Here is a 27,010-nt window from a genome sequence, read left to right as displayed (position 1 = left end):
ATTCATATCTATTAATTGTAATTATTATTTAATTTTTTTATATCTAATTTCTACTTTTATTTTCAATTAATTACAAATATTCTTGTCATTTTGGGTTGTAACAATTTTAATAGGGTGTTAAAACAATTGTGAATAACTTAAGCATCTTTCATCGTTAATGAATTCTTTTGCTTATTAAAGAAAATAATATTTTTGAATAGGTAATCACGGTTGTTTTAGTAGGGATAGAAGATATATGGAAAATTTAAGATTTTCCAAACACTTTATGACAATTATGTGTTAGTTATGCTAAGAGTCTTTGAAATATATTATTTCACACACCCTAAAGGAATCCTGCAAAATTACAAATGGAAGCTTCAACTTACCAACCCCATAACAACCCTTGAAATTTTGTCATCAAATTCAATCATAGAAAATAGCTGCAAACACATGCACTCACTTTCTATATAAATAGGAGTTCTGAGCCATTGTTTACCTGCAACAAATATTCAGAGAACAAATCCCAAAGACAGAGATATCAATCATGACTATCATCAACGAAGAGCAACAACAAAATCAAATGGCTGGCCACAAACAACTCCGTCATAAGAGTCTCCTTCAGAGTGATGCACTCTATCAGGTTCATTCCATCACAAACATTTTCTTCTTCTTTTTCCACAACAACACCAACATCTGTATATAACACAAATATGCAGTATATACTTGAAACCAGTGTGTACCCAAGAGAGCACGAGAGCTTGAAGGAGCTACGAGAGTTGACGGAAAAACACCCTTGGTAATAAGATCATGATTATGAACCCTAGAATTATTAATCAATGTTTTCTCAATGTTTTCTCGATGCTGTAAAACAGGAACCTCTTGGCTACACCGCCTGACGAAGGACAACTTTTAGGTATGCTGCTGAAGCTCATCAATGCCAAGAACACCATGGAGATTGGCGTCTACACTGGTTACTCCTTGCTTTCCACTGCCCTCGCTCTCCCATCTGATGGAAAGGTCTTAATTCATAGATACGCATACCTCATTTATTTCTGTAGGAAGAAGTAAAAAAGGAAAAAAAGTTTGTATTTAATGCATAGATTCTTACATAATATATAACCTGCATATGCGTGATGAAAGGTTTTGTTGAAATGAAACAGATCTTGGCATTGGATATTAACCGGGAATATTATGAACTGGGGTTGCCTGTGATTGAAAAGGCTGGAGTGGCTCACAAGATTGACTTCAGAGAAGGGCCAGCTCTTCCTCTTCTTGATCAACTTATCAAAGAGGTGAGTTCAATCAATCCATGAATATGTCTTACCATTATTTTTGAAGAAAAAGATGTTTTTGTTGTTGATCAAATGTGGTGGGAGATCTTACATCAACTAGAGATTAAAACATTTTATTATATATAAGTGGGTGAAAATCTCAACTCAGGAATTGAGTTAGGAATTGAGTTAGGTTTAAAGTTCGTAATATGTTATTTCAAAACTAGGACGATCCACATTTCATAAACTAAGTTTAAAATTCATTTAGTAATAATTAGACTTATGTAATATTATGTAATATATGTGTTGCATCTGATGAACAGGAGAAGAATAAGGGAACCTTCGATTTCATCTTTGTGGATGCTGATAAGGATAACTACTTGAACTATCACAATAGGGTGATTGAGCTTGTGAAGGTCGGGGGAATGATCGCCTACGATAACACCCTGTGGAACGGCTCTGTCGTCGCTCCACCCGATGCTCCTCTCTTGGATTATATTAAATATTATCGCGATTTTGTGATAGAGCTCAATCAAGCTCTTGCAGTTGATTCAAGGGTTCAGATTTGCCAGCTTCCCGTTGGTGACGGCATTACCCTGTGCCGCCGCATCATCTGATCACTCTGCTCCTTTTACCTGCTACGGACTGAAAAACATGAGTTTCTACTATGTTACCTAATCCATGAATAAAATAATGTTGTCTTTCGATGAATTTTAATTTTAGTCTTCTACGCAAATGCATTCACCATGTCTCTTCCTCAACACAAAACACATGTATTGATTTCAAATCATATTTACAACAATTAAATATATATTATATGTGCGTGTAATAAGCTCAATTATATATAACAGGCTGGCAAAATAGAGTTAGAATATCATCTATTAAACTTAATTTTTTAAACCAAAATTTCCAATTAAAACCTTTTTGATGAAAAAAATGTAGTAAATATCAACTTTAAACTATCCTGGTAGAATTGGTGATGGCTGATGGTAATATTATATGACGAAGAAAATAACTAATATGTATAGAGTGAATTAAATTACAATCAGATTCGAATAGGATTTGAAATTTAAATGATGTTATTTTAAATATAAAAGAAATTATGTTAAAAGATAAATATCTTGCAGTCTAAAAATAATATTCTTTATCTTCTTAAAATGTCAGAATGAACAAGACATGTTAAATTCTTGAGCCTTGTTTTGATTGAAAAGATATTACAAAAAGAGACCATCTTAGATTTTATACCTAGCTTTCTTCTTGGGCTATTTTTCAAGCCTTTTCACGAAGGGTGTTTCGTCCCAACAAATTTCTCCTTACACCCCATCATTGTTTGAAAATACTGTTTTATTCTTTTTAAAAATAATTTCCACATTATTCTTTTCAAAATATTTTTGAAACACATTTTATAAATTTTGGATTTACTATTTCAGAAGTCAAAAAATATGTTTTGAGAAAGATATTTGAGAATAATATTTTATCTTCTGAATTTTTTATTCTGAAAAAACTTCTTCTTTTTTTACTATTTTAAAATCGTCCAAAACTATTAAAAATAATTTAAATAATTTGAGTATTTCAAAAAATGTATGAGTAAGAAGGAAGAAACACCCTTTCACGAACCACTGCCTAAAATTGGGGCGTTAAATTCTCCCACCCATGTTTTTAAATCTAATGCCCATATAAATTAAAATTCCAATTTTATCTTTTTCAAAATTTGTATTTTAGATTCATGTTTTATATGTTGAATTGTATATTTAATTTTTTATTTATTTTTTATTTTGAATTGTCCGTTAGAATACAAATTTTTGTATTCTAAATATACATTTTAGAATACAAATTTTTTAATTGCATAACCTACATTCTGAAATATGAAACAAAATATGCCTTCTGGAGATGTATTCCATCCAGAAATGTATTATCTTAATAAAAAATATATTTTGGATTTAAAAATGCATTATGAATTACGGGAAAGTATTTTCTGAATTTAAAAACATATTAAAATGCATTTTTTAAGGTCCGTTTTGTCATTTCATTTTCTCATGTTGGTGAAGGTTTAAAAACATTGGATAAAAATAGAACTCCCCTAAATTTGCAATATTTTATAATATTAAACAATACTACTAAAAAAATGACGACATATTGGTGGAAAATAAAAATGAGGTAGGTGAATTTATGTGTATCCCGAAGCTCTAGCTTTTAACATATCCACCAAGAAAAGTCAACAGAGAGACGTGAATGAAAATAAGAGTACTATTGAAGATACTTACACAAAAAATTATTTAACCTTTAAAAAAATATATAAAATGGACCCAAAAAAAAAGGAAACTTAAAACTATCCACTGAAGATATTTCAAGATTAGTGAGTCAGATACAGCTATATATCTTAACCAAGTCAAATAAAAAAATGCTTACCATAATTATATATATATCTCCAAAAGCTATTTCAAACGTTTAAAAGTAAAAGATTAATTCATGATAAAAAACAATATAGATAACAAATAATATAATAAAAATAACTCATCATACAAATTTTTCACCATTTTGGAATGAGCTATATATTAGTCATTCTCAAAAATTATTTCCAACCACATTTTATTTCAACTACCCAACTAACTCGTTATCATTTCCAAATTCCAATTATTTAATCATGTATTAAAATAAACAAATTAGATATTCCAAAAAAAATGATTGATGGATGGAAACTATAATGCGCATACATATCCATATAGATCCTCGGTTAAACAGAAAAGAGAATCTAGAATCTGAATCTATGTAACAGATAGGGTATTCCTTAATTTGTGTGTGTGTGTGAATAAAAACATGATGTTCCACCGTTTTTTAACTAATTTAACTAATAAAAGTGCATCCACGCCTGAATTAACTGGCAGATAGTTATTCATGCTAATAAGTTATTTCAAATTTGGATTCTGATATCTAATTGCTCTAAATATTTTAAAGCAAAGAAAATTTTATTGCATATAAAGAGTTTTTAACTCGAAAACAAAAAAAAAAACAAATGAAAGAAGAGAAAAGTTGCGTGAACACAGTAAGGAAGGACGTGACAATAAACAGGATGACGAAAACATGAGGACACTTTTCAGTTTCCTTGTTGAGTGTATTATTATATATTTCTGACACAAAAAAGACACTTTTCATAGAACAGAACTGCGCAGAGTATAAGGTTATTTTGAGGTGAAAGTTGTGTGGTGTTTTCCAAAGGGCCAATTGGGTTTGTGATTGTTAGTGAGAGGATCAAATGGAAGTTGAGGCAGAGATTGATCGCTTGCCCGTTGACTTGTTGGCTAATATTTTTGTTCTCTTTACTTCCTTCACTGATTTGGCCCAGTAAGTTTTCATGTTCTTTGCATCAGTGTTTCATTTTGCTTTAATAATTCATTCACCAATCACCATGAGTTTGACTTTGTGATGTGGTTTTGCTTTGAAAGGGCGAGCGGGGTTTGCAAGAAATGGAAACAAGGGGTGAATGAGTCTCTGGCATGCAGACAGAATCTCAGTTTTGCAGGTTGGAAAATGGATGATGACTCCACTGCTCGCCTTGTTTGTCATGCTTACAATCTCACAAGACTACATATGTACGTGTGTGTATATATATACCTTGCTTCTTTTTTTCATACCCTCAATTCTATTCTATCCTATTCTTTTATTGTTCTTCGGTTATGTACTTGTGCTTTTCCTGATTAAATTAACAATTCAATGGAAAATATTTGTGCTATTTTAGGTTCAGGAGGAAACTAGAATATGGAGAAGGTTGATAACATGTTTGTTTAGGGATATGAATCTCGTAGAGTTTCGAACCTAAGTAAAAGCAGTATTTTTGCTTTTGATTTTGATGAGAATCTGCACCATTTGTCCTAGGCCGAACCTCTAACCCTTTTATCTTGATTTGTGGTGGCACCGTTTTGGTGTCTTTTATTTGGTTTTCTTGTTTTTCTAAGCTTTCTGATATGGAGATGCAATATTGAGTAAGTGGTTATCGTGCAACCGCAAATATAGTTTGAATAGATTACATTACACATGTCGGTTCATTTTTCATTTTAACCTGTAAAGAATACATGAAATAAGTAGGGTGCCATAACTTTGACAAGCTTTGAGTTGTAAAATTTGGAATCTGAAACCAGAAATAGTAGAGTTTGGTAGTTTATAATCAGTTATAAGCTATGTTGTCATCGTCAAGGTGTCAAGAATGTAGATCTAAGATGAACAACTTTTATTGTCTTTTGTATGTTCAGACCGAGAAGCCGTTGGAGTTGTCAGATAACTGATGCTGGACTTGTCAGAATATCTTTTGCAAAGTGTGTCGGCAATCTCACATCTATATCTTTGTGGGGTTTGACTGGCATCACAGATGAAGGTGTTGTTCAACTGGTATGCCATTGTTTTGATTTTGTAACACACATGCTTGGGTTTGGGACATATTACATGGAATGATGTTAGAAAATAGAAGGGGATTAAATCACAATACTTGTTTTCAGTTGAAATTAAATCCAACCCAAAATATGAATTGATATTTTCACTTCAATGTGTCTCACTTGCCTTCCAACATATATTCATTTTGTGCAGACTATTGCAGTTGGAATGGAATTAGATTAGTTTTGGGAGTTTATCATGACTAGATTGTGCAGATAGTATTCTGACATTTGTCAGGGGAATTGTTATTTTCTGTTTCTAGCTTGACTAATAGCTATTTGGATTTCAGTTGATAGCCACAAAATTTGTCCTCAAACCATAATTAGGACACGTTCCAAGAGAAAATCAATACATTGTCAATTAATGTGTTGTTTTGTTTTTATTTCCCTTTGCTTCTAACAACAGATAACCAGAACTAGATCTTTACAACATCTGAATGTTGGTGGTACATTTATCACGGATGAATCTCTGTTTGGCATTGCAAGGAGTTGTCCAAAGTTGGAGGCAAGTTATAAGAACTTGAATGTTAGGTTTTTGTGTTCAATTATTGTCCTCCATCCATAACAAAAGAAATTAATATATAGAACATCAGAGCAAAGGTACATTGATGCTCATGGTTAAAAGAAAAATTACAATTGTCTAGAAATGGCATTTCAATCATCTCACTGCTGTATTTAGTATGTATGAGCCTGATCATCAATCTTCACTGGTTTATATTCTATGTTTGTGATATTCCATTGCATTATAAATGATTGCTTATTGTTTTTGTTCAGACCATTGTTCTTTGGAGCTGTCGTCATGTAACTGAGAATGGGCTTTTTGCCTTAGTTGACAAATGCCTGGAGCTAAAATCAATGAATGTATGGGGAACAAGAGTTCCTGTGGACTGCATCAACAATTTACTTATTTTAAGTCCAGCCCTTGAGATCAAAGTTTGAAACTAGACTACTTGTGTACAATGGTGTCCCTGTATTTTTTTACTGCTATTTTTATGTACAGATTGTTTCGTTTTTGTATTCTTAGATTCAACATGCCTGAAAATCATCTGAATATGTCAAAATACATTTCTGCAAGTAGCTATTGCTGTAAAGGTTCAATTCACAAAACAAAGTCAAGTGTAATAAAAGATTATTGAACTCTATCGATTCATTTAATGACTTAACTTACCTATGCAAGTTGCATTTAAAGTGCAGAACTGTACTGAGCTGGGACCAAGTTTAGAAAAATTGCTTAACTAACAAGTATTATAAGAAAAAAAATTAAGATAAAATGATCAATTTTTTCCCATACATTAAAATTAATTTATACACTCTAGAATCCTTTTTATCTAGTTTTTAAAAGTTGATTTGAAATTATAAGAAGATTTTAAATCATTTTACTTTAGTCATTAATTATTTTCTTCTATTCTAAAAGTACTTATTGATTTTTTTTAAAACTAATTAAATACTAATTCCTTAATAAGATCTCGGGTAATTTACAACTATTAAAAAAAGTCCATAAATAATAAAATATTCTTAAAAAATATATCAAATATAAAAATTTATAATAATAACTAATAACTTGGTCCGCTTAAACAGCTTTGTTTAAGTTAGGTGTTTGATTTCTTTATTTTTCTCTCTCATGATATGACTTATTTTATGAGATAAAGATCTCTTAAAATATGCAACAATGAGAGATCTCATTATATTAAGGTGTTGTATTTATTCGATACTTGCATTCATGTAATTTCTAATCCAAAAGAACAAAAACTCACCTGAAATCTGATAGCTGATAGAGATACAAACCCAACAGGTGAAATGGAAGAGGTTTTGAGTTGGAAACTCAACTTCTAGATGGTAACTAGCGTGCAAAATAAAACTATTTGTTTCACGTCAATTTTGTTTGTATAATTATAATTATATTCTTTATGCCCCCTAAATGTTTAATGACACAGAAGTGAGAGAGAGCAACAAGGTTTTTTTAGTATTATTAAATAGTAGTATGTAAACAATTAAAATCCATGCAAAAAATTGCATCAGATTCTTCCAAATAAGGAATTGCGAGTTAGGCCAGAAAGAGAATGAAAGAAAGCAGATAAAGGCATTATTAATAGGATGAAAGAAGTGATTAATAATACTAGGAAAGAAATACCTGCTAACTGCATAATTAAGGTCAAATTGTGAGATTTCTTCAAGGATTTATGATACCTCTAGCTATTATTAGTCGATTTTGTTTTTTCATTTTTACAGACAAATTTTAGGGTGTACTAAAAAATTTACACGATGTTCTGGAACTTCCTCTGTTAAACTATAAGGTTCAGGATCCATGCTAACCGTATGTTATATGGTTAAATGTACGAGAATACCACTATAGTGTTCAAACATCAATACAAAAGTGAATGAAGGAAGGACAAGTGGTAAGAATTGTCAGAATACAATCGGAACAAACCGTAACAAAGACCAAGAGCTTCTTGACATCCTGATCCTATATTGCAAATTTCCTATTCTGTCTTCACTAATGATACCTTGGTACATATCCTGAAAAGCAATAAGAGGAAATATTACAAATATAATAAGAGTGAACATTACTTAGGGGTAGCTGATAAGACATCATATCCACTATCACAACGGAATGCCACAATATCGATGGAACCACAAACAACAACAATGGTTTTTGAACCATTGGAGACTTGAACTAGGAAAACTCGGGCAAACAAAAGAGCTCATTCAATGAGAAAGGTTATCACACATTGCAGGTTGAATCACAGGTTGAATCACAAACTTCACTGGAGAAAAAGAACTCTCTAAACCGACATGGCAAAACTTGAGCTAGATGATTTTTAATTTGTCAAATTTGTTTTCAGGGAAATAAATCATTTAACCAGAGCTTGGTAAATAACTTCTGGTTAACACATACAATTATTTGTCAAATTACCTTGTTAACCACATTAAGAACCTAAATGCAATGAGAGAAAATGAAAGGAAGTGTGGGCATACAGAGTTTCAATATCTAGAAATTGAATTAGACAGCCAAGAATAAAACATACCTGAACTTCTCTGGATGCATCTTAGTCTTTCTTGGTTGGTTACCTCTACCTGAGAGGTATTATAGCCTCAGCAATTCCAAAATTTTGTTTTATCTAATTGCTAACCTATAAGCAGAAGCCCCTCTTTAAAGACTTTCTCATTTATGACAGACAAATATAATAACACTAAGAGCTTCTCCTGTTAGACTTAGCTTGAGTACTGATTACAATCGCCATAAAACATAAATAAGGAGGAAGTAAAACAAGACGAAAAGGCAGCAGTTTGGAGAAAGGACAGGTGAAGCTGATCTAGAGAACTGAACAGATCCTGTAAAGCTTCCAGCTGTGTTGGTCACTGGACTTGTATTAGGTACAGCTATATTCTTGCAAGATCCAAAAGGTGCTCCCTCCTGCATAATTGCAGCAATTATCTAATTGTCCTTGATCTATTTTTTTATCACCAAAATGCTCAGGTTGGTAGAAGCTGTGCTAGGATATAAATCAATCCACATTAAGAATTCCACACGATATAACATCAATTCATCATACACACAAATGTTATTCCTATACCTTACTTTTACATGAGGGCCAGACATCTTTGGGAAAGAAAGCAGGTATGGAGAAGCTTATTTCTCTACATTTTTGCCAAAAAGAAATTTTGATGATACAGTCAAAGTCAACCATAACATGATTTTACATTTTTGCTATTTTCAACAATAACTAAAACCAAACCTTTCTCTCCTCCTCTCAAGATTAATTATCTCTTGCATTAGGGTTGATTTCAAGGAATAATAACAAACACTGAATTACATATAGGGATACTTAAATTTGATGACTGACCAACTGTCTACCTCAAATTCAGACAGAATATCTGAATCAAACAGATTAACGTAATATAGATAATACCAGTCAGGCTTGAAAGGTCAGATACTTCCTGTTCATGTTTACAATCAGTATTGAATAGGCAACTGTTTAACTTTGAAATAAGATGAATTTCAGAATGTAGGACTGAAGTTAATCTAAATTAGGTTTCCACTCACCGAAGGAATTATGAGGCATAAAATTATCAAAATAAAGAAGAAAGTTCACACACAAATGGCATTAAGGCAATACATTTCTGAACAAGAAATGCAAGCAAACCTGGCAAGCAGAGACTGTATTGCAGCCGCACAGTGAGTGGCCGTTCATTTTATCCACGATATCGAAAACGCCCCCACCGTCACTCCTCTGCATGAAATTCATTTAGAATTCTGAAATGAATTTGAGTTATTTTCTACACTATTGAATTGGAATCAGTAATCCAGAAGAAGGAATACCATGTAAAAATTTACTGCTATAAAACTAGGCAACACATTTCCTGCAGCTTTGTAACATGTGTTCACCATATCAGCAAGTGGAGCCGAATGCTCTTTGCATGAGTCAGCTTCAACCGGATATGTTGGAAAGTAATTCTGTAAGAAAAGTGATGCACTTCTAGAAATTAGGGGTTTCGATTCTTTTCTGTGTGGACAAGAACCCCCTTGAACTCCATGATCTCCAGCTGCAAGGTAGTAAAATTATGAAGTTGCCATTTCACTACATTTAGAATAATGATATCTGTGCTACAATGACATTGTACTTACACTCATTTTCAATCATGTAAGTCCACTGATAAGCTATTCCTTCTTCAGCTTCCTTAGAAGCATCAGAAGTGAAAACAAGTAGTCGACGACTTGTTTGAACCATCTCGGTTAAAGTGGGCCAATCTTCACCCTTTTTAGGCATATCAGACACAGGGAACCAGTATTTATCTAGTCCAGCATTTGAGAATAGATTAGTCAACCCCTTTGGAGTACGCACATAATCCTCAATTACAATGGTGACAATCTCTGTCGGATTTGCTGTTAAGAATGCCTCCACTTCTCTCAAAGTATTTATAGCAGGTTGCTGAAAATATTTTCAGCTTGCCACATTAGACAACACCCGCAAAATTAGATAGTAAAACGAATATCAAAGAGGAGTTTAGAGTTAGATTACAAAGGCAGTGAAGTTGAAGCACTTCTCTCCAAATGAATGACAGAGCCAGATATCGTTCTCAAAGTCGTACATATCCAACATCAATCCTCTCACTCCATTCTAAACACCATCCATAAAAAAATGTGTAAGAATCACTAAATAAACAAGTAAAACACAAAATTATAGATAGATATGAGCATATAAGAATTAATATCACTCACTTAACTCCTTCATCCCGAAGCCATGTAAAAAAAATCACTAAAAAATTAAAAACAGACAATATTCCCTTAATCATGAAGGTAAACTAGAATCTAGGAAATGCAAAATGAAGAAGGAAACGGTGTGACGTTTTGTCTGTCCAAGGAATCCCACTTAGAGGACAAGAAGGCATACCCTCAACTGGTTAGTAACAGTGTCTTCTTGATTGTAAAAGGTGAGTCTCTGAACTCCAGCCAAAGGTGGTGCATCCACGATGCTGAATGAATTATGAGTCATGATCCACGAGTACTTGTTGAAGGGCAAACCATCCACCTGCATGAATGTCCCAAAAAAGAGACAGTTAATATTGTTGTGTTACATAGATATGTTATGTTGTCTGGTATGGTATGTCAGATATGTTGTTGGAGGTTACGAGAGATGTAACGATGGTGGCTTGGCCTCTGGTGCAAACGGGCCGAGTCCGGCCCAAAGCAGGACAATTGCCGCAATAGAGACCCGGCCCACAATCGGTGGCAGCTGTACATGCTTCCAAAACCTGCGAAAGTTCGTGAATTTTTCAGGTGAATCTCAGAAACTGAAACCAGTTTGCATGGATCATAATTGAGTGTGAAGGGTGAGAGAGAAAAGGAAGTGAACCTGGCAATTCCCGTTGAAGCATGCGGCGGAAGAGGTGAGGAAGAGGGAGAAGAAGAGTGAGGCAAAGATGGTGGGGCTTCTGCATTTGGTGAGGGAATCCAAGAAACGCGAGCACATGGCACCAGAGAGAGAGGAAAGGTTGAAAGGAAAAGAAAGAGATTTTACTGTGCAAGAGGAGAAAGAGAGAGAGAGAGAGGTTGATCAAAGTTTTGGCTTTGTCACCTTTAGTTTTTCTCTTATTTTGAGGCAACTATACTTAACGTTTATGTATAATGATGCACTTTATTATATTATTTGAATGAAGAAAAAAAAATTGTGGAGATAAATGTTTATTTAATACAAGGGTGAGAAGATGGGTTAAGGTGGATACAAAAGGCACTAACCTCTTCCAAATGCAATGTCATCTCTTGAGTGTTCCCCACTTTTTCAAGTTTTACCTCTTCTACGTCGCCCACTGCTCCACTCCACTCTGTTTCTTGCACTCCCTGGTGTCCCTTTCTTTATGCTTTTCACATGGTGGGGTAGTCTGCTTCTGCCCAGAAATTACTGGTACAAACACTTTCATGTTAGGCAACAAAGCATGCAACATATTCATGTCTTTCAGGCAAAGGGCTCAGCAAAATAATCTGATTAATCTCTCACCAGAACACAGGTGTTTATTACCTTAGTAGGGAGGGAAAATTTGTCTTTGGGGTTTTTTTGGTGGCCACACGAGACTCCTTATTTGCCCCCTCAGGTTCTACACTAAAACAGATGTTTTTAATGGAAGTTTTGGATTCAAGAAAGGATCTGAATTTGATAGTTTTGGACAAGTTTTAAAGTCGAATTACAATTGCTGGCTAAAAAAACAATTCACTATGATCAATTGAAAAAGTGTTTAAAAAATCTTTATATTTTTAGGAATGATTCAATTTATAAATAAGTTTATCATAATTTATAAAAACTTCATACGTTACTTTCTGCTTTTTTTAATAAGTTTATCAAAATTTGAAAATACTTACAACTTTCATGAATAATTTAGTTTAGTTCTTTCATTATAATTTTTTTACAAACAAGTACTTTAACTATTAAATAGTTATTCTACAAGTGCCCAAATAAACTAATAATCCAATGCATCACAAATAAATTCACTTTTGATTAAATTACAATTTAAAAAATTCAATAATTTAATATTATTTCATATGACATCACTCAAATCAATAATAATTTACAATAAATTTAAATATTTTGAGGTCCGACCAAGGGTATGATTTAATAATATAATGTAGTAAATACGTGGTAAGAAAACAGTTATAGTTAAGGTTGAATGGGTCAAAGACACGTTGAAACACGTTCCGATATCATTAAGAAATCACTACACACGACCTAAAGATCACTACACATGTCTTGACAACCAGTTATCTGGCCCACGCGAGTATATAAAAGGGAAAAAATATACATTTTTTATATTCTGAGAGACCAGACTAATCAATAGCACTGACTTGAGCATCATGGATCAACATTATTTTGATCCTAACATCCACACAGGTACAATTTGAATTAAAATTAATAAATTTAAATATATTGAATTAAAATTTTAAAAAAATCATTTTTTTTTAATATTTTTTAATTAAACCTCTATTATTTAAATCTGTTAATGCAAATAACATAACATTACCTTACATCATTATCATTAATTATGTATCTAAATGAAAAATTAAAAAATGATATAAATAAAATTTCAAATTCCTCGTAAATTTCAGCGGTGTTTTCAATTATAACTTCTACAATTTTACATTAACACAAGGTCAATTCCAATATAAAAGATGTATTTTATTTATTCACAAGTATAAATTTATAAGAAATCTTCTATCATAAAACATTTATACCATTAGAAACTCAACGATGGAATGAATAAAATGGTAGTTGTAAGAACAGAAATGATATACATGAGGTCTTCTGATTTGCACTTGTACATTCCTCTGTGGGAAAGAATTGCATGAAAATTTGATTAAGCTGATATTTTCCGTTAGGAATGGCGAATACTGTAGGTAGATACTAAAATGAATTGTTTAAATGTAGTAACCTATGCAGCAACAATGGCATGTCCTTGCTACGAACAAAAAGCTCAAAAAATACTTCTTTCCGCTACCAATGAGATTGCTTTCCCTACGTGTGAAAGAATAACAAAAGAATTGATTTTGAAAACAACATTAAGCAAGCTTCTTTGCACGACCACTTGAAGGAGCCCCGTCCTCTTTTTTGGACCCAGATGCTTCAGGCTTCCGAGCCCAGGCAGGGGCCCTATCGGGCTCATAACGATAATCATAGAACAGTTCCTCCCCGGCGCAAATCCGTTCCTTCGCAAAAATGCCTACCCTATGATCTCCAGCAACCATAATAACCTGCCAGTTTAAGCATTTATACAGATTGTGAATGACACTGTAACCCTAGGAATGCTCGAAATGTAAATTAGAGCTCCATGATTAACACATTTGACAAGAGTCGGAACTAAGAAATACCTTTGCATAGCAATTTGGATCGGGCGAATGGTTCGCAAACTTCAATTTATCACCCTTTCGGTAAGCATCAAGAACGAACTGCATACAACAATTTGTGGTTCATCCTATGTTTGATACATGATTAATGTAACATGGAGAACTTTACAGTACAACAGATACATATATGTAAAAAGCTTGCCTGATCATTCAAATTAAACAGAAAAGATGAATTTTCACGGTCATATATCTTTCCTCGCTTGTCTGCTTCCCGATGAGAAATTAACTCTCCTGTATACTCTCCAAGGTATTCATGTTTACCGACACTATTCTGGAGAGTGAAGAGATTGAATTAGGAAAAGGAAAACTACACGTGTCCAAACAAGATTATTTACAGATATACCTTTAAGAAGGCTCCCCAGCCTGATACATCAGACCTTCCAAGAAGAACCTGTGAACATATTAGATGTTAGTTACAATCACAGCAAATGTAACAAAACATGATCTTAAAGTATAATTAGCATAACAAAAGAACAGGAACGAAAAATATTGAGAACAAAGATTACGATATGGGATAGATCAAAGTTCATGAAAAATCACACTCTGATAATCTAGATTATATCTACAGAGGGAGTTTCTTTTATAAACATGATTCCAACCACTTCTCTCAATCTTGATAAATATGCCCCTATTATTTTGATAATAGAATAAATTTGCAGCAAAGAAAGCAAACAAATCTATTTGTAAGATTTCAAAAAGAAAAAAGGCAGTAAGAAAATATACCCTTTGCTGCTGTTTGAGAAGAAGCTTCATGTTTCTACATTCATAATTGTCCCCTCGTTGGCTAGGAATCCCAAGAGAACCATCGCCGCAACTACAACCATAATTGACCCACATAGCAAAAGCTATCGTGACAACCAAATCATGAAGTACTAAAATATATTATAAGCACTTTAGAAGAAAGGCAGAGAAGTCATGAAAACAGACAACCAAATCTTTTACTAAAAGCCGAATGATTTATTTACATCCTTCATTGTGTGAGAACTAAAACAGACATCTGTTGAGCAATGATGAGGCAAGTCCAAGAACTTAGAAGTTATTTGTTTCTTGGATTAAATTTCATATTCCATGGAATATTATTAACATAAAAAATGTTAGATAAATACTTATCATTCCTTGGAATGTTTTTAAATTTATCTAATTTTAAAATAAAAATATTTACAAAAAAATGGGATAACTTATATTCCCATGGGAATAAGGATTCTCGCCCTTTTACATGGAAAAAGGAGGAGAAACTTGTAATATAGATTCCTAGGAATACATTATGTCGAGCAACATATTTCTATATCTTGCACTAAACATGGGAATGCTACCATCCAAACTCGCATTATTTACAGATTATTAAATATGCACATAAATCATTCTCAAGGATCAGCACACAACCATAAACAGGTAAATCTCACCTGACCCAACAATTCCTACAGACATCTGGATCACATTCCCTATCTGCGGCAAAGCATGGACATTGACGACTTCGGCATTGACTCTTAGCACAATGACAGCCACGAAATCGATTCTTGCAGCTCTTGGGGCATCTTGATATAGAAAAGAGGGGAAAAAAGGAATCATCACAGAAATTAACAGGTGTTGGGTTCACATGCTGGCAAGTATGAATGTTAGAGTAAAATATCCATGTAAACTATAAGTACAATAATTCCTAGGGGGGAGTTTGTTTCACGCCATCATCTTGTATTCACAAGAACCGTATTCCATGAACATGTTTGGTTGGTATCTAAGAACTACCAAAAAAAAACTACAAAAAAAATATAATTTTTTTAATTTGAACATTAAAAAATAAAAAAGAAAGGGAGAAGAATGTAGTTATTATAGGCAATAATTTTCATTCTCATTGGAATATCAAATACCCACCTCCTAATGGAAATAGAAACATCTTAAAATGGGTCATTTTCCTGGAAATAAAGATTCTGAGGACTATATTTCCATAACTACCTAATAAATATTGGAATATTTATTTCCATCTTAATGCTTCCATTAATGAAAAACGCTGCAGTGAAACAAACCTTCCGAGACTTTGTTTAGCCAGCGAGAAATGCCGAAAAGAAGTAAAACACTACAATTCTACATGCCTCTCATTCATCAAGGTTGTATGCAGCAAAGTCAAAAGCTTACCCACAGTACTTCTCACAACAGGTTCCATTAAGAAGACAGGAGCACTGCTTTCCACAAGCTGATTGGCAACCACATGGATTATACTGCCGACAGGGTTGATCCTTTCTCTCTGTAATCCTTTTCCTGATAGAATGATAAGCAGCAGATTTCCAGGTGTACTTCAATCGACGGACTCTTCCTCTTCTACGTAAGAACCTAGACCTTCTTCTCACTTCATTATTACCCTTAATTTTACAACAAAAGGCTTTCTTAAGCACTATTTGCAAGTTAAAAAGACCAAAGAGAAAAGTACATTAAGTATAATTGCATTAAATCAACCTTGGAATAGCCTTCCAAAAGGGAATTTGCAACATCCCCAGGAGGACCAGACATCTTTCCATCTTCACAATTTATGTATTGGAAAACATCCCAACAAGTCTTTAGACCATTTAATAGATTCCTAGCTATTAAGCAACTGCAGTTAAAAGCAAAAATTGTAACTTAGTAGGTCATTGACAGTCAATATGCCTAAAAATAATAACAAAATTCAAACAAGACACAAGTGGGCAAAGTGATACATTTGAAACTACATTTATTAAAATTAAAGTAGACCCTAACCACATTCTCTACTTTACCCTATATTTGTGATTTATTATGTAAGAAGTTTGAGCTTGATTTGGAACCACATTTATTCTTTAAACATCTTTTTTTATACCAGCAAATTAGTAGCTTATGTCACAACTAGTTTTCGCTTATTTTCATTTTCCTAGTTTTAATAAATTTCATTGTACATTAAAAACAAAATTAACAATAAAACTTGTTAACCATTAACTTTTTCATTACATTAGACCAAGGCTAAAAATACAATATACCAGTTTCGTTCACTTTCTCATTGAGGAATAGATCATCAGTCAATCAATTCATAATAGTTGTAGACAATTAGCTCAACCTTTAAATTATCTATCTCTTCCAACCCAGTAGGATCTACCATCATGCAAGCCTTAGATAAAATGTTTTCCACCTTAGAACCACCTAAACATCCTACCTCAGCCCAAACCATTAACTACAAAAGCCTTTCCATCCAACCTTATACAACCAAAACCACAACTTGACTAATTGTTGGATCGAGCACTTATCATTAGACCAAAAACTATAGCTGATAATCAAGGAACAACTATTTCTATTTAAAAGAATAATAGCTCAAGTGCCATGTTTTGATTGTGACTTGACTCATCTGGCATACACCATGGGACAATTGATGCACTCTGCAACAAAGTTTCCTTGAACATACAAACATATTGAAGAATGAGATTTATTTACAAATAATTAATTAATAGTGTAACAACTAGGTAGGATTAGAATACGCAAAAAAGATGTTAAATATAATAAGTATATAAATTTTATTGACAATTACTTTAATAGTTTCTCATTGATACTTTACATTTACACTTGAAAAATGCTAGCAACACTATTTTGAATACACAGCATATGGATCAAGGGCTTACAACAAAAAGCTAAAGGAAAGAGAGAAAAACATGATAGAGTTACACATAAATACAACACAAAACATCTTTCACTCAAAAAATAATATAAATGATTCTAACACAAGCAAACACTTAAAACTACTTCCATCCCGGTAGGCAAGACACTTTTTAAGAATTTGTTAGTTTGATTTTATAAGATTACTTTCAAGTTGTGTCTTGGATTAATTATTTTGACCGAAATACCCTTAATTACTTTACAATAAATACTATATATTAGTAATAGGCCAAATCATTCTCTCTCTTAGGAGGATTGGAGAAGATTACTAGTGCAATTTAAATAAGAGGAAAGCGTAATATGATGCGCATCAATTTTTGAATTTTGGAAAAAAGATACAAATTGTTAACAAATTTAATGCTACTAAATTAAGAACTTCAAATAAGTTATGTGTCTTATATATAGAAACAATGGTATCACATTATCACTTGTTACCACTTCAGAATAAGTACTTAAGGAAACCAAATGACATTATTATTTTTGCATCATTTGTCACTCTTCATAAAAAACAAGTCAAAACTTTTGGTTTGGTGGATATTATTTTTAAATCCATTTATACTAACATCATATGCCAATTAAATACGATAATGTGTTTGATAAATGTTATGATGTCAAACTCTCATTAGGAAAAATTTCTAGACTTAAAATCTAGATTAAAAATATCTTCTACAAAAAAAAATAATTAAGCATTGCGCAAGGGAATTTTGTATTTTTACTTTATGGTTTAAAAAAGCCTTTAACAACACAATCCTAAATCATAACATGTTTAGAAAATTTTGTTGGCCATGAGTATGAACCTGACTTTTAGTTTTTCATAATAGGTGTCTATAAGTGAACTATTTTAAATAACTATAATTCAAATTAATTAAGTTCCCTGATAAAAGCTGTCTAGGGTTCCCATGCATTGTGTGGGTTTAATCTAGTTAAGTAGTAAGCTTCAAACACTCTTGCGAACCTTTCAGTTTTCATTTTAAAATCTATGGCTTTGATAGTTGATAAATAAAAGTGAGATATACATTACCAAGAGGCTTGTGCTTATTTCAAGTAGCCAAGGAATGTCATTGAGATTTGTTTCAAGAATAAGATTTTAAAAAATGAAAACCAATAAACCAATTATAAACAATTTGATGCAATACATCAAAATTGCACCCATCCATTCCCCGTGAAATTGACTGAAAACAAGATTAATTTCATTTACACAATTGAAAAAGAGGTCATACTCTTATTATATTCATATCAGCACTAGTAACAGCATTCATGCTTTGTATCATATTATATATTTATATTTAATAAAGAAAAATTAAGACAAGCATCCCTAATCTAAACATATGCTGACCTGTTTCTACCAAAAATCTCCATTCCTTTCTCTAAAAGCCCCTTTTCAAGAGCTTTCCAAGATTTATTGTCTATGATTTCTTGTTTACAAACGTTGTCATCTACAAAATCTTCTTTCCTTGTCTTGTCTTCACTGCTCATAGCATGTTGATCAGTGACCAAATCATTTGATGAACGCTCAAGAGCTTCACTCTGCATTATTTACAGATTATTATAAGTACATTCTTCCTAGATCTTGCCATGCAAAGCATTATGACACATTTATGTGATAAAATAATCGTTTCTTCTTTATTTTGGTTATAATTGAAGATGAAGTAGCGTAACAAAGAACACTGCTTACAATGGAATCAGAATCAGAAACCATTGTTTTCTTCTGCCTTTTCTGCATGCAGACTAAGACTCGTTCTGCCACTCGCTTACTGTTCCTCTTACCAATTCCAGCTTTCCCCGCAGATTTAGTTTTAGGAGGAGCTGAGTGAGATGCTGAAACAGCATCTCGTCCAGGACCATTCTCTGAGTCACTACTCTCAGAAATGTTTTTTGCATTAGATGAAGCACTTTCACTTTGGCTTCCTTTTACCCGCCTTTTAGTAGAAGGCTTTTTCCTAGATAAAACGCCACCAGAGCACTTATCTTCACCATCAGCCTGGGCAGAAGATGTTTTGGCAAATCGTTCAGACTTAAGCACCTAAATCAAGATTTAAGCAAATTGAGTTCATTGTTAAAAAAAATTATAAACAGATCCCTAAGAACTGAAATGCATACCGATCGGAAACAATTTGGCCCACAGGGTGCATTTTCACTATCAGGAGGGATCCATATAGGTTGCTTCTCAGCCTGTTAAAGTATCAAGTCCTAACTCAAATAGAAACTGTACACAATTTCATCAAAAGTAGCCAATAAATAGTACTTACAGGGAAGACAAGATCCTGTGAACATCCATGTAATCTACAATCAAAAACCTGCAAAGTAGAATATGGCAACCAATGAGATATCTAGAGAAAGATAATGCAAACTATACAATGCCTTCATGGGAAAAATAACTCACAAGACATCGTCGACAAAAGAGGTTGTCAAAAGAGTCAAGAGCGGCTTCAAGATCCTTTTCCAGAAAAGAATTGCCAGTCTGAGAATTCTCTACAGAATCTACAGCCTTGGAAGACCCATCAGCATTGTCTTGATGAATACTAAGAGCTTCATACCTTGCCTGTATAAGATGTTTGATGGTGTTTCATATCTCTGTAAAGCCAGCACAAAGCAAATGGGAAACAGCTGGACGAAAGCTTACACTACGACCAGTTTTCATCGAATGATAACAACATACCTTAATTTCATTAGTATTCCTAGAAAAGCACTGAGCCAATGACTCCATAACGTTGTCAGTTAAACCAAATTCTTTGACAGTCATACTGTAAAATCAAATCAGACATTAAGAAATCCACAAAACTGTCTGTCATGCAACACAAGATAAGCAATATCTAAATATTATATATGCAACATGAAATTCATGAAGCAACATGCAAACATGACCAAAAGAGGCTTCACCAAAAAAAGCAGAGCAGAAGGTAGCAAAATAACTGCAGAGTTTTTAAGATCTTAATGGGATCAACAAGTTTATTTAACAGATTAAACAAGCATATAATATTTCTGTCAATACAAAAAGTATATGCACTGGTTTCTTTTTCCAACAAAGGTTTGAATTATACATTTAACAAAAGATCTTCTTTAATTTTATTCTCTGTACATAGGAAATATAATAACAAGAAAATAACTGAAAGATATTGCCACCCATCCTCCCATGAAAAATAATCACAAAAGAGTAAACCCACGTGACATAGACAGTCAACAGAGGTCCAACAGAAAACAATAACTTCTGAATTACTCTAAAACACAGAAAGAAAGAAAAAATACGGGGGAGATACGACAAAATAGACACACAGCTTCCTGCTCTAAAAACTTATCTTGTGAACATGTTACAACACAGTAGGCATACATTGAAACTTTATCCTACATCCAAACAGAAAATATCTTAAAGGGAAAAAGAGACGGTGAAAGCAACAAATTATAGTTTACTAAGCTATACCAACCGAAGTATATAATCTTCAGATTCTATAAATTCTCTTTTCTCCTCTTCATCCTCCATAATTTCCTCCTCACTGTCACTGCATATAAGTGCTTCTCCACCATTTTGATCATAATAAATTCGTCTTCGGCCTACAACTGACTGATCCTCAGTCATTCTTTGATTTCTGTACCAGAATGGACACAAGCAAAAAAGTATCTTCAAAAGATCCCATTTTAATATCATAAACAGAAAAATATATATATATAGGAATTAAATAATTTAAAAAAGAGAAACCATGATACAAAAATGGGGAAAATTTGAGGGGCTAAATGAAAAGGTAAACATAAAAATAACCATTTTCTCTGCCTTTGATTTCTTTCAGTTATTATGATACGTTCACCTGAGACATTTGGATTACATTTGCAAACAGATGGCAATGAGTCATAATTCAGGTTATCCCAGAATTAACCACTAGTTAAAAATCACACCAATGACAGGAAAACAGCAAAGCAACAACAACCAAAGCTTTTACCCACTAGGTGAAATCAGCTATATGAATTCATTGAAAGCATTATTTCATCTCATGACCCAAATTCTCAGAAAGTACATTTAGATCTAGGACCTTATCATGAATTTCACCTATAGTTTTCCTTGACTCTCCTCTACCATAGGATTTATACTCCATCCAATCTACTCTTCTTAATGGGTTTTCTTTTCACACTACACTACTCATTCATGATCCTATTTTTTTTGTTGGATCGTCAACTGCAACATCCTCATCTTTGCAACACTGACCCTATGATAATAGTGAGTAGTGGCAACCTAACATAAAGTGACATACAGCATTGTAGGTGTTATAAACAAGAAAGAAAAACAGAGATTAAGAAAAAACAAACCTATCCAGAAATATCCACGTAGTATAAGGAGGCAACTTTTTTATTTCAGGCAATTTGATTGGACGAACAGCATTCTTAACAGCAACGTTAGACCCTAGAAGAACTGCTGTAGAACCATGGCTATCTTCATGATAGCCATTGCTCTCTACATCACCGTTACTTGCATGAACGCCATTGTGCATATCAATTGCATCTTTTTGCCTCTTTGTAAGTAGGTCTAGACTTCTGTTAGAATCACCAACGCTGATGTTCCTTCTCTCCATTGCCATTTTGCAGACATGATTTGTGACACCAACCAGCTTCAGTCTGTTTTCCTCTATTCTATTCTGATATACAAACGCACATTATGAGAAAAACGAATATGGTCCAATCAAAATCAACAACTAATTACAGCCATAAGCTCAGCTATTACACCTTTACATAAACAATCCGTTCCACGGCAACTTGTTTCTTTAGAGAATCAATAACCGGCAACACATCTTTAACAGTCTGACTAACAGCGTCCACTTTGTCACCCTGCATTGAAACGATAACACCATATAACACTCACAGCTACGTTACAAAAGAAAAACCCAAACAAATTCCCCAGTCACAGCCGGCGTGTAGTGATTGCAGTAAACAATTAATCTGACACAACACAACCAATGCACAAAGACTCCAGCTCAAAACAACCACAATCTCATGTAACCAAAAGAACCAGGAAAGTCATAAATGCTCGATAAGCTTCCCTAAATAATGGAAAACCAAAGCGCATCTTGAATAGCCTATTCAATATACAATGCAGTTACATTCCAGTTTCAGCCTACTTTAGGAAGCATTTACCCCAAAAGTTATGCAGCAGAGTTACTTTATACTGAAACGGCATAAATAGGTTAAAAACGAAGCGAGAGAGACACACAAATCAAAGACATAATCAAACCAGATCGAAGCAAAACTGGAAATAAAATAAAGAAATAAAATCGGAAGCGAAATCAAGTCAACAAGCACGAGTTTGGGCGAGGATGAGTTAATGAATGCATTTTAAGAGATAAAGAGAGAGAAAGAGTACGGAAGGATCGATGATGAGCTCCGATCTGGAAGAAGAGGGCGAGGGCGAAGGCTTCGACGCCATTGACTGCGGCAATGGTGGCGAAGCTTATCGGAGCCGATTCGCAAATGGTAATCGGATTGAGATCCGAATCATGCAGGAGGAATTGCCGATGGTTAAGGATTTTGAGTTTGAGGAGTGGAATTGGCGGGGCGAGTTGAAAGTTGAAACCCTAAGTCACGTCTCAAAATCCTTAAAAACAAAATTAGGGAAATGCTTTCAATTTTTTTCCGCCGCTTTTCACGATACCTTTTCTTATATTTTTTTTCGTTTTATTTTTTCCGTATTTTGTTTGTTGGGGGAAGTGACTGGAATGGGGGGAACGCGATTTTGAATTTATATGCACTGTGGAAACCAACAACAAACCACGCTCTTATCCCCTTTGCTAATTTTCTTCCCTAGATTTCTTTTCTTCGGTTGTTGCCACTCACAACTTAAAATATTATTATCCTTGTTTCCGTTTTCACACTTCAGTTGCAACTACTCAGGTTTCAAAGAAAAACTTTTTTTTTTATTAACCGTCGAAGATACTATATGATCCCAGTGTGAATTATGGAATACTTAAATAGCATCTTTAAAAAAATAATTTATTAAATAGAAAATTATTAATATTTTAAGGAAAATAATCTCTAACATTAAATAATATTTTCAGTTTACTAAAAAAAACTCAAAAATATTATATTATTTCTATCCTTTTTTGAGTAATGAAATGTTTCTTTATACTAAGAATAACTCTGACAAAAAAAAATAATGTCATGCGAAATCTCCACAAAATATAATGTGTTCAGTATGGTTAATAAGAATGGACATTTTATCAAGTTAATATAGTTGCGTATTAATAATTTGAATTCGAAATTATTGATTCAAAATAAATAATTCTATAAAAAAAAATTATTTTCGTATTTGCTGATCAAAATATAAGGACAAAACTTATGCACAATATTATTTTGAGCTGTTATTACATATATAATTTTATCTTGATATTACATATGATGTTTGATGAAAATAATAAAAAACAGAATTTAATTAGAAAAAAACACAAAATATTGTATTTAATTTTTGTAAAAAAAAAAACGTTGTATTAACATTGTAGAAATAGTAATAAAAAGTAGTAAATATTGCGTTGATGTTATGGTGATGTTTATTTGTTGTTTGTGACAATATTGTGTTCACCGTAATAATGGGCCTTGAAATAAGCTTTAAACTTATTAATTTAAAATATACATTCATTGTTTATATATGTATAAATTTTGAAAAAATATTGAAAATTGTTTCTATTAGAAAGATGACACCTGGAGAACTATTGCAGTTTTCGTCTTCCTCCTTTGATTGGGCAGGTTACTAGGTGCTTGGCTGGGATCCTTCTCGCGCTTCGTGTATCTTATTTGGTCATCAGTCTCGGGTGAATACCAAATGCGGTACCTGAAAGACACTTCTACGCTCAAGTTAGTAAAGCGGGTGATCGACACTCAGGTAGGTGTTCCGTAATAAATGACGTACATTGTTTATTGGAATGTGTGCTATTTATATTATTATATCACACTTAAGGTTGAATTACATAATTCTTAATGATAGTTTAACTTCACTAACCTTGATTTGAGCGTTAATGGTTATACGTGTCTATCAGTCAGACCGTGCGTGATGTGTCGGCTAGTTCGATCAAGCATGAACACGTCAACGTGTGCCTTGGTCATCTCGAATAAGGAGATCGAGACACGTCATCACATCTCAGTCGGTCATATCGGTAAAAAATATATAAAATTGTAATATTGAGTTTTATTTGTTTACAAATCTTCAATTAGTTATGGTTGTTTGGTATGAAGTAAAATAATGAAATCGTGAAAGAACAAATGGTAAAACAATAGAGCTCTTAATTTAGGCTCCAAAACATTTGACAATTAAGATTTGTTTTTTCCTATTAAAAAAAACTAATTCCATGTTTTAATAAGCTATAATTATTTGTATCTTCTTCTTCCACTTGAAATTAATTGTTCGTTAATTTTAATTGATTAACTTATATTCCTAATTAAGTATATCAAATGTCTCTTTATCATATCTAAAGAATTTATATATTGATAAGCAGATACCTTTGACTAAATTAATTAAATCTTAATGAATTGGTTGAAAATAATTGGTAGGTGAAATATTTATAATTATTTAACAATTATTTCTGCATATTTGAAAATTATTAACAATAAAGTTTAATTAAAAATATAATTATTTTAATAAAAATGTTATTAAACTTAAAAATACTTAATTTCAACATTTGAAATAAAGCTCACACCAAGTTTTGTAATTCAAATGTAATAAAACCGTGTCAAAAAAAACTAATTTACGTGGATATGTTAAGTAAAACAACTTATATGAAAAAACTAATTTATAAATCAACGGATAGCTGAAAAAATAGTTTACAATTGATAAACTAATTATTAGTTGATAAATTCATAACTTATAAATTAATAAGACAGTAAATAAATTTAAAACACCATAAAAAGATATATTTATATTAATTTTACTATATAAATAAATTTTAATAACAAAATATATATTAAAATACAAAAGATGATAATATAAAGGAAATAAATATAAGTTAAAAGTTTATTAAATAGCGTACTTTATATATCTGATTAAATTCTTTCAAAATATCAAACTAATTTAGAATATAGCTAAATAAATTAGTATTTAATTTATTGAAAGGGGGAAATATACATTTTTCCATGATTAATGAGTTATGAATTGAGAATAATAGATTAATCCAAAAGTCTTAAGTTATGAAATGGTGTCAATAATACTACACATAACAATTCAATTTTTTCTTTCTGGAATAAAGTAGTAAAACAACATCAGCAATATTAATAATAATAAAAATAATATTTATGGTTTAAAAACGAATAAATAATAAATGTTTCAGTCCTGATATATTGACATCTCTGCACATTGACACACATTTGACGCTGCAAACATGATAATTATGTGACAGAGTAAGATTGTGTACGAATGAGCAAGCTTCAAAATAGGATAAAAAATATATATTACATCGATTCTTAAAAACAACCGGTGTAATATATTTTTTTTTACTCACAATGACTTATATTACATCGGTTAGACGACTTAACCGATGTAATATATCATCTATATTAAAAAAAATGATTTTTTTTTCATAAAGAGTTAGTGGGTCATAAACATCACATAGGTAACCACTTACAGATACACCGGTAACCAGTTTTGCGTGTGCCAGTATATGTGGAGGAAGATGTGGTTGGGTAACCAATTATAGTAGGGTTATTACATCGATTAAGCCATCTAACCGATGTAATATATGATTTTTACATCGGTTAAGTCATATAACCGATGTAATACATGATTTTTTATTAAAAAAATTTGATTTTTTTTTCATGAAGAGTGGGTGACCACAAATGTTACATACGTAACCACTTACAGACACACGGGTAACCAATTCTCTGTGTGCCAGTATATGTGGAGGAACTTGTGTCTGGGTAGTTCTGGTAGGGTTATTACACCGGTTAAGTCATTTAACCGATGTAATATATGGTTCTTATTAAAAAAATTGATTTTCTTTTATGAAGAGTGGGTGACATAAACCTCACATAAGTAACCACTTACAGATACATAGGTAACCAATTTTGCGTGTGTTACATAAGTAACCACTTACAACCACACGGGTAACCAGTTTTGTGTGTGCTACATGTCATATATTATAATATAGAGTCAGTGTCACATCCTCACTAAATATCACGTCTGCAACGTCAATTAATGTCACGCAAGTGGTGTAAAGTATCTGTTACTGAGAAAAAATGTTAATAAAACATTTTTCTAGATGTTTTTATAATAGTAAATAAATAATGTCAATAAAAATAGCTAAATAATGAAACTATTTTTTCATTCTTATACA

At 32.5% G+C, this 27,010-nt stretch overlaps 4 protein-coding genes across 7 annotated transcripts; 2 read left to right on the top strand and 2 right to left on the bottom strand.

Annotated features, from left to right (window-relative positions):
* Window positions 1-397: 397 nt before the first annotated feature.
* LOC137810104 (caffeoyl-CoA O-methyltransferase 2) lies at window positions 398-1,967 on the top strand. The gene is made up of 5 exons (XM_068611235.2): window positions 398-619; window positions 696-775; window positions 852-996; window positions 1,140-1,271; window positions 1,574-1,967. The coding sequence occupies exons 1-5, from the start codon at window positions 524-526 to the stop codon at window positions 1,865-1,867; spliced, it is 747 nt and encodes a 248-aa protein (XP_068467336.2). The 5' UTR covers window positions 398-523; the 3' UTR covers window positions 1,868-1,967.
* A 2,288-nt stretch (window positions 1,968-4,255) lies between these two features.
* Window positions 4,256-6,824, top strand: LOC137810091 (F-box/RNI-like superfamily protein). Of its 2 annotated transcripts, XM_068611218.2 has the most exons (5): window positions 4,256-4,592; window positions 4,694-4,840; window positions 5,498-5,633; window positions 6,081-6,179; window positions 6,449-6,824. In XM_068611218.2, exons 1-5 carry the CDS (start codon window positions 4,504-4,506, stop codon window positions 6,611-6,613), a joined length of 636 nt encoding a protein of 211 aa, XP_068467319.1. In that variant the 5' UTR covers window positions 4,256-4,503; the 3' UTR covers window positions 6,614-6,824. The 2 variants fall into 2 exon arrangements, with proteins under 2 accessions (XP_068467319.1, XP_068467320.1); XM_068611219.2 differs by lacking the exon at window positions 6,081-6,179 and having other exon boundaries at window positions 4,258-4,592.
* A 1,094-nt stretch (window positions 6,825-7,918) lies between these two features.
* On the bottom strand, window positions 7,919-12,075 carry LOC137810090 (PI-PLC X domain-containing protein At5g67130). Its single transcript, XM_090298055.1, has 9 exons — window positions 11,530-12,075; window positions 11,306-11,428; window positions 11,068-11,205; window positions 10,696-10,794; window positions 10,302-10,605; window positions 9,996-10,219; window positions 9,820-9,906; window positions 8,701-9,089; window positions 7,919-8,191 (listed from the first exon to the last, which is right to left on the bottom strand). The coding sequence occupies exons 1-8, from the start codon at window positions 11,644-11,646 to the stop codon at window positions 8,904-8,906; spliced, it is 1,278 nt and encodes a 425-aa protein (XP_090154181.1). The 5' UTR covers window positions 11,647-12,075; the 3' UTR covers window positions 7,919-8,191; window positions 8,701-8,903.
* A 1,341-nt stretch (window positions 12,076-13,416) lies between these two features.
* On the bottom strand, window positions 13,417-23,541 carry CLF (SET domain-containing protein). 3 transcript variants are annotated; one of them, XM_068611215.2, is made up of 18 exons: window positions 23,059-23,541; window positions 22,425-22,526; window positions 22,011-22,336; window positions 21,137-21,298; window positions 20,374-20,458; window positions 20,098-20,256; window positions 19,964-20,011; window positions 19,815-19,886; window positions 19,390-19,737; window positions 19,051-19,241; window positions 16,515-16,650; window positions 16,197-16,420; window positions 15,470-15,601; window positions 14,790-14,880; window positions 14,410-14,457; window positions 14,209-14,337; window positions 14,031-14,108; window positions 13,417-13,913 (listed from the first exon to the last, which is right to left on the bottom strand). In XM_068611215.2, the coding sequence occupies exons 1-18, from the start codon at window positions 23,119-23,121 to the stop codon at window positions 13,722-13,724; spliced, it is 2,586 nt and encodes an 861-aa protein (XP_068467316.1). In that variant the 5' UTR covers window positions 23,122-23,541; the 3' UTR covers window positions 13,417-13,721. The 3 variants fall into 3 exon arrangements, with proteins under 3 accessions (XP_068467316.1, XP_068467317.1, XP_090154180.1); XM_068611216.2 differs by having other exon boundaries at window positions 19,390-19,695; window positions 23,059-23,512; XM_090298054.1 differs by having other exon boundaries at window positions 21,133-21,298; window positions 23,059-23,462.
* Between the last annotated feature and the right edge of the window lie 3,469 nt (window positions 23,542-27,010).

Source organism: Phaseolus vulgaris, chromosome 2 (assembly GCF_051622355.1).
Source record: "Phaseolus vulgaris cultivar YP4 chromosome 2, ASM5162235v1, whole genome shotgun sequence".
NCBI lineage: Eukaryota > Viridiplantae > Streptophyta > Magnoliopsida > Fabales > Fabaceae > Phaseolus > Phaseolus vulgaris.
Note: the sequence above shows the minus strand (reverse complement) of the source record. Positions and strands in the feature narration are given on the sequence as shown.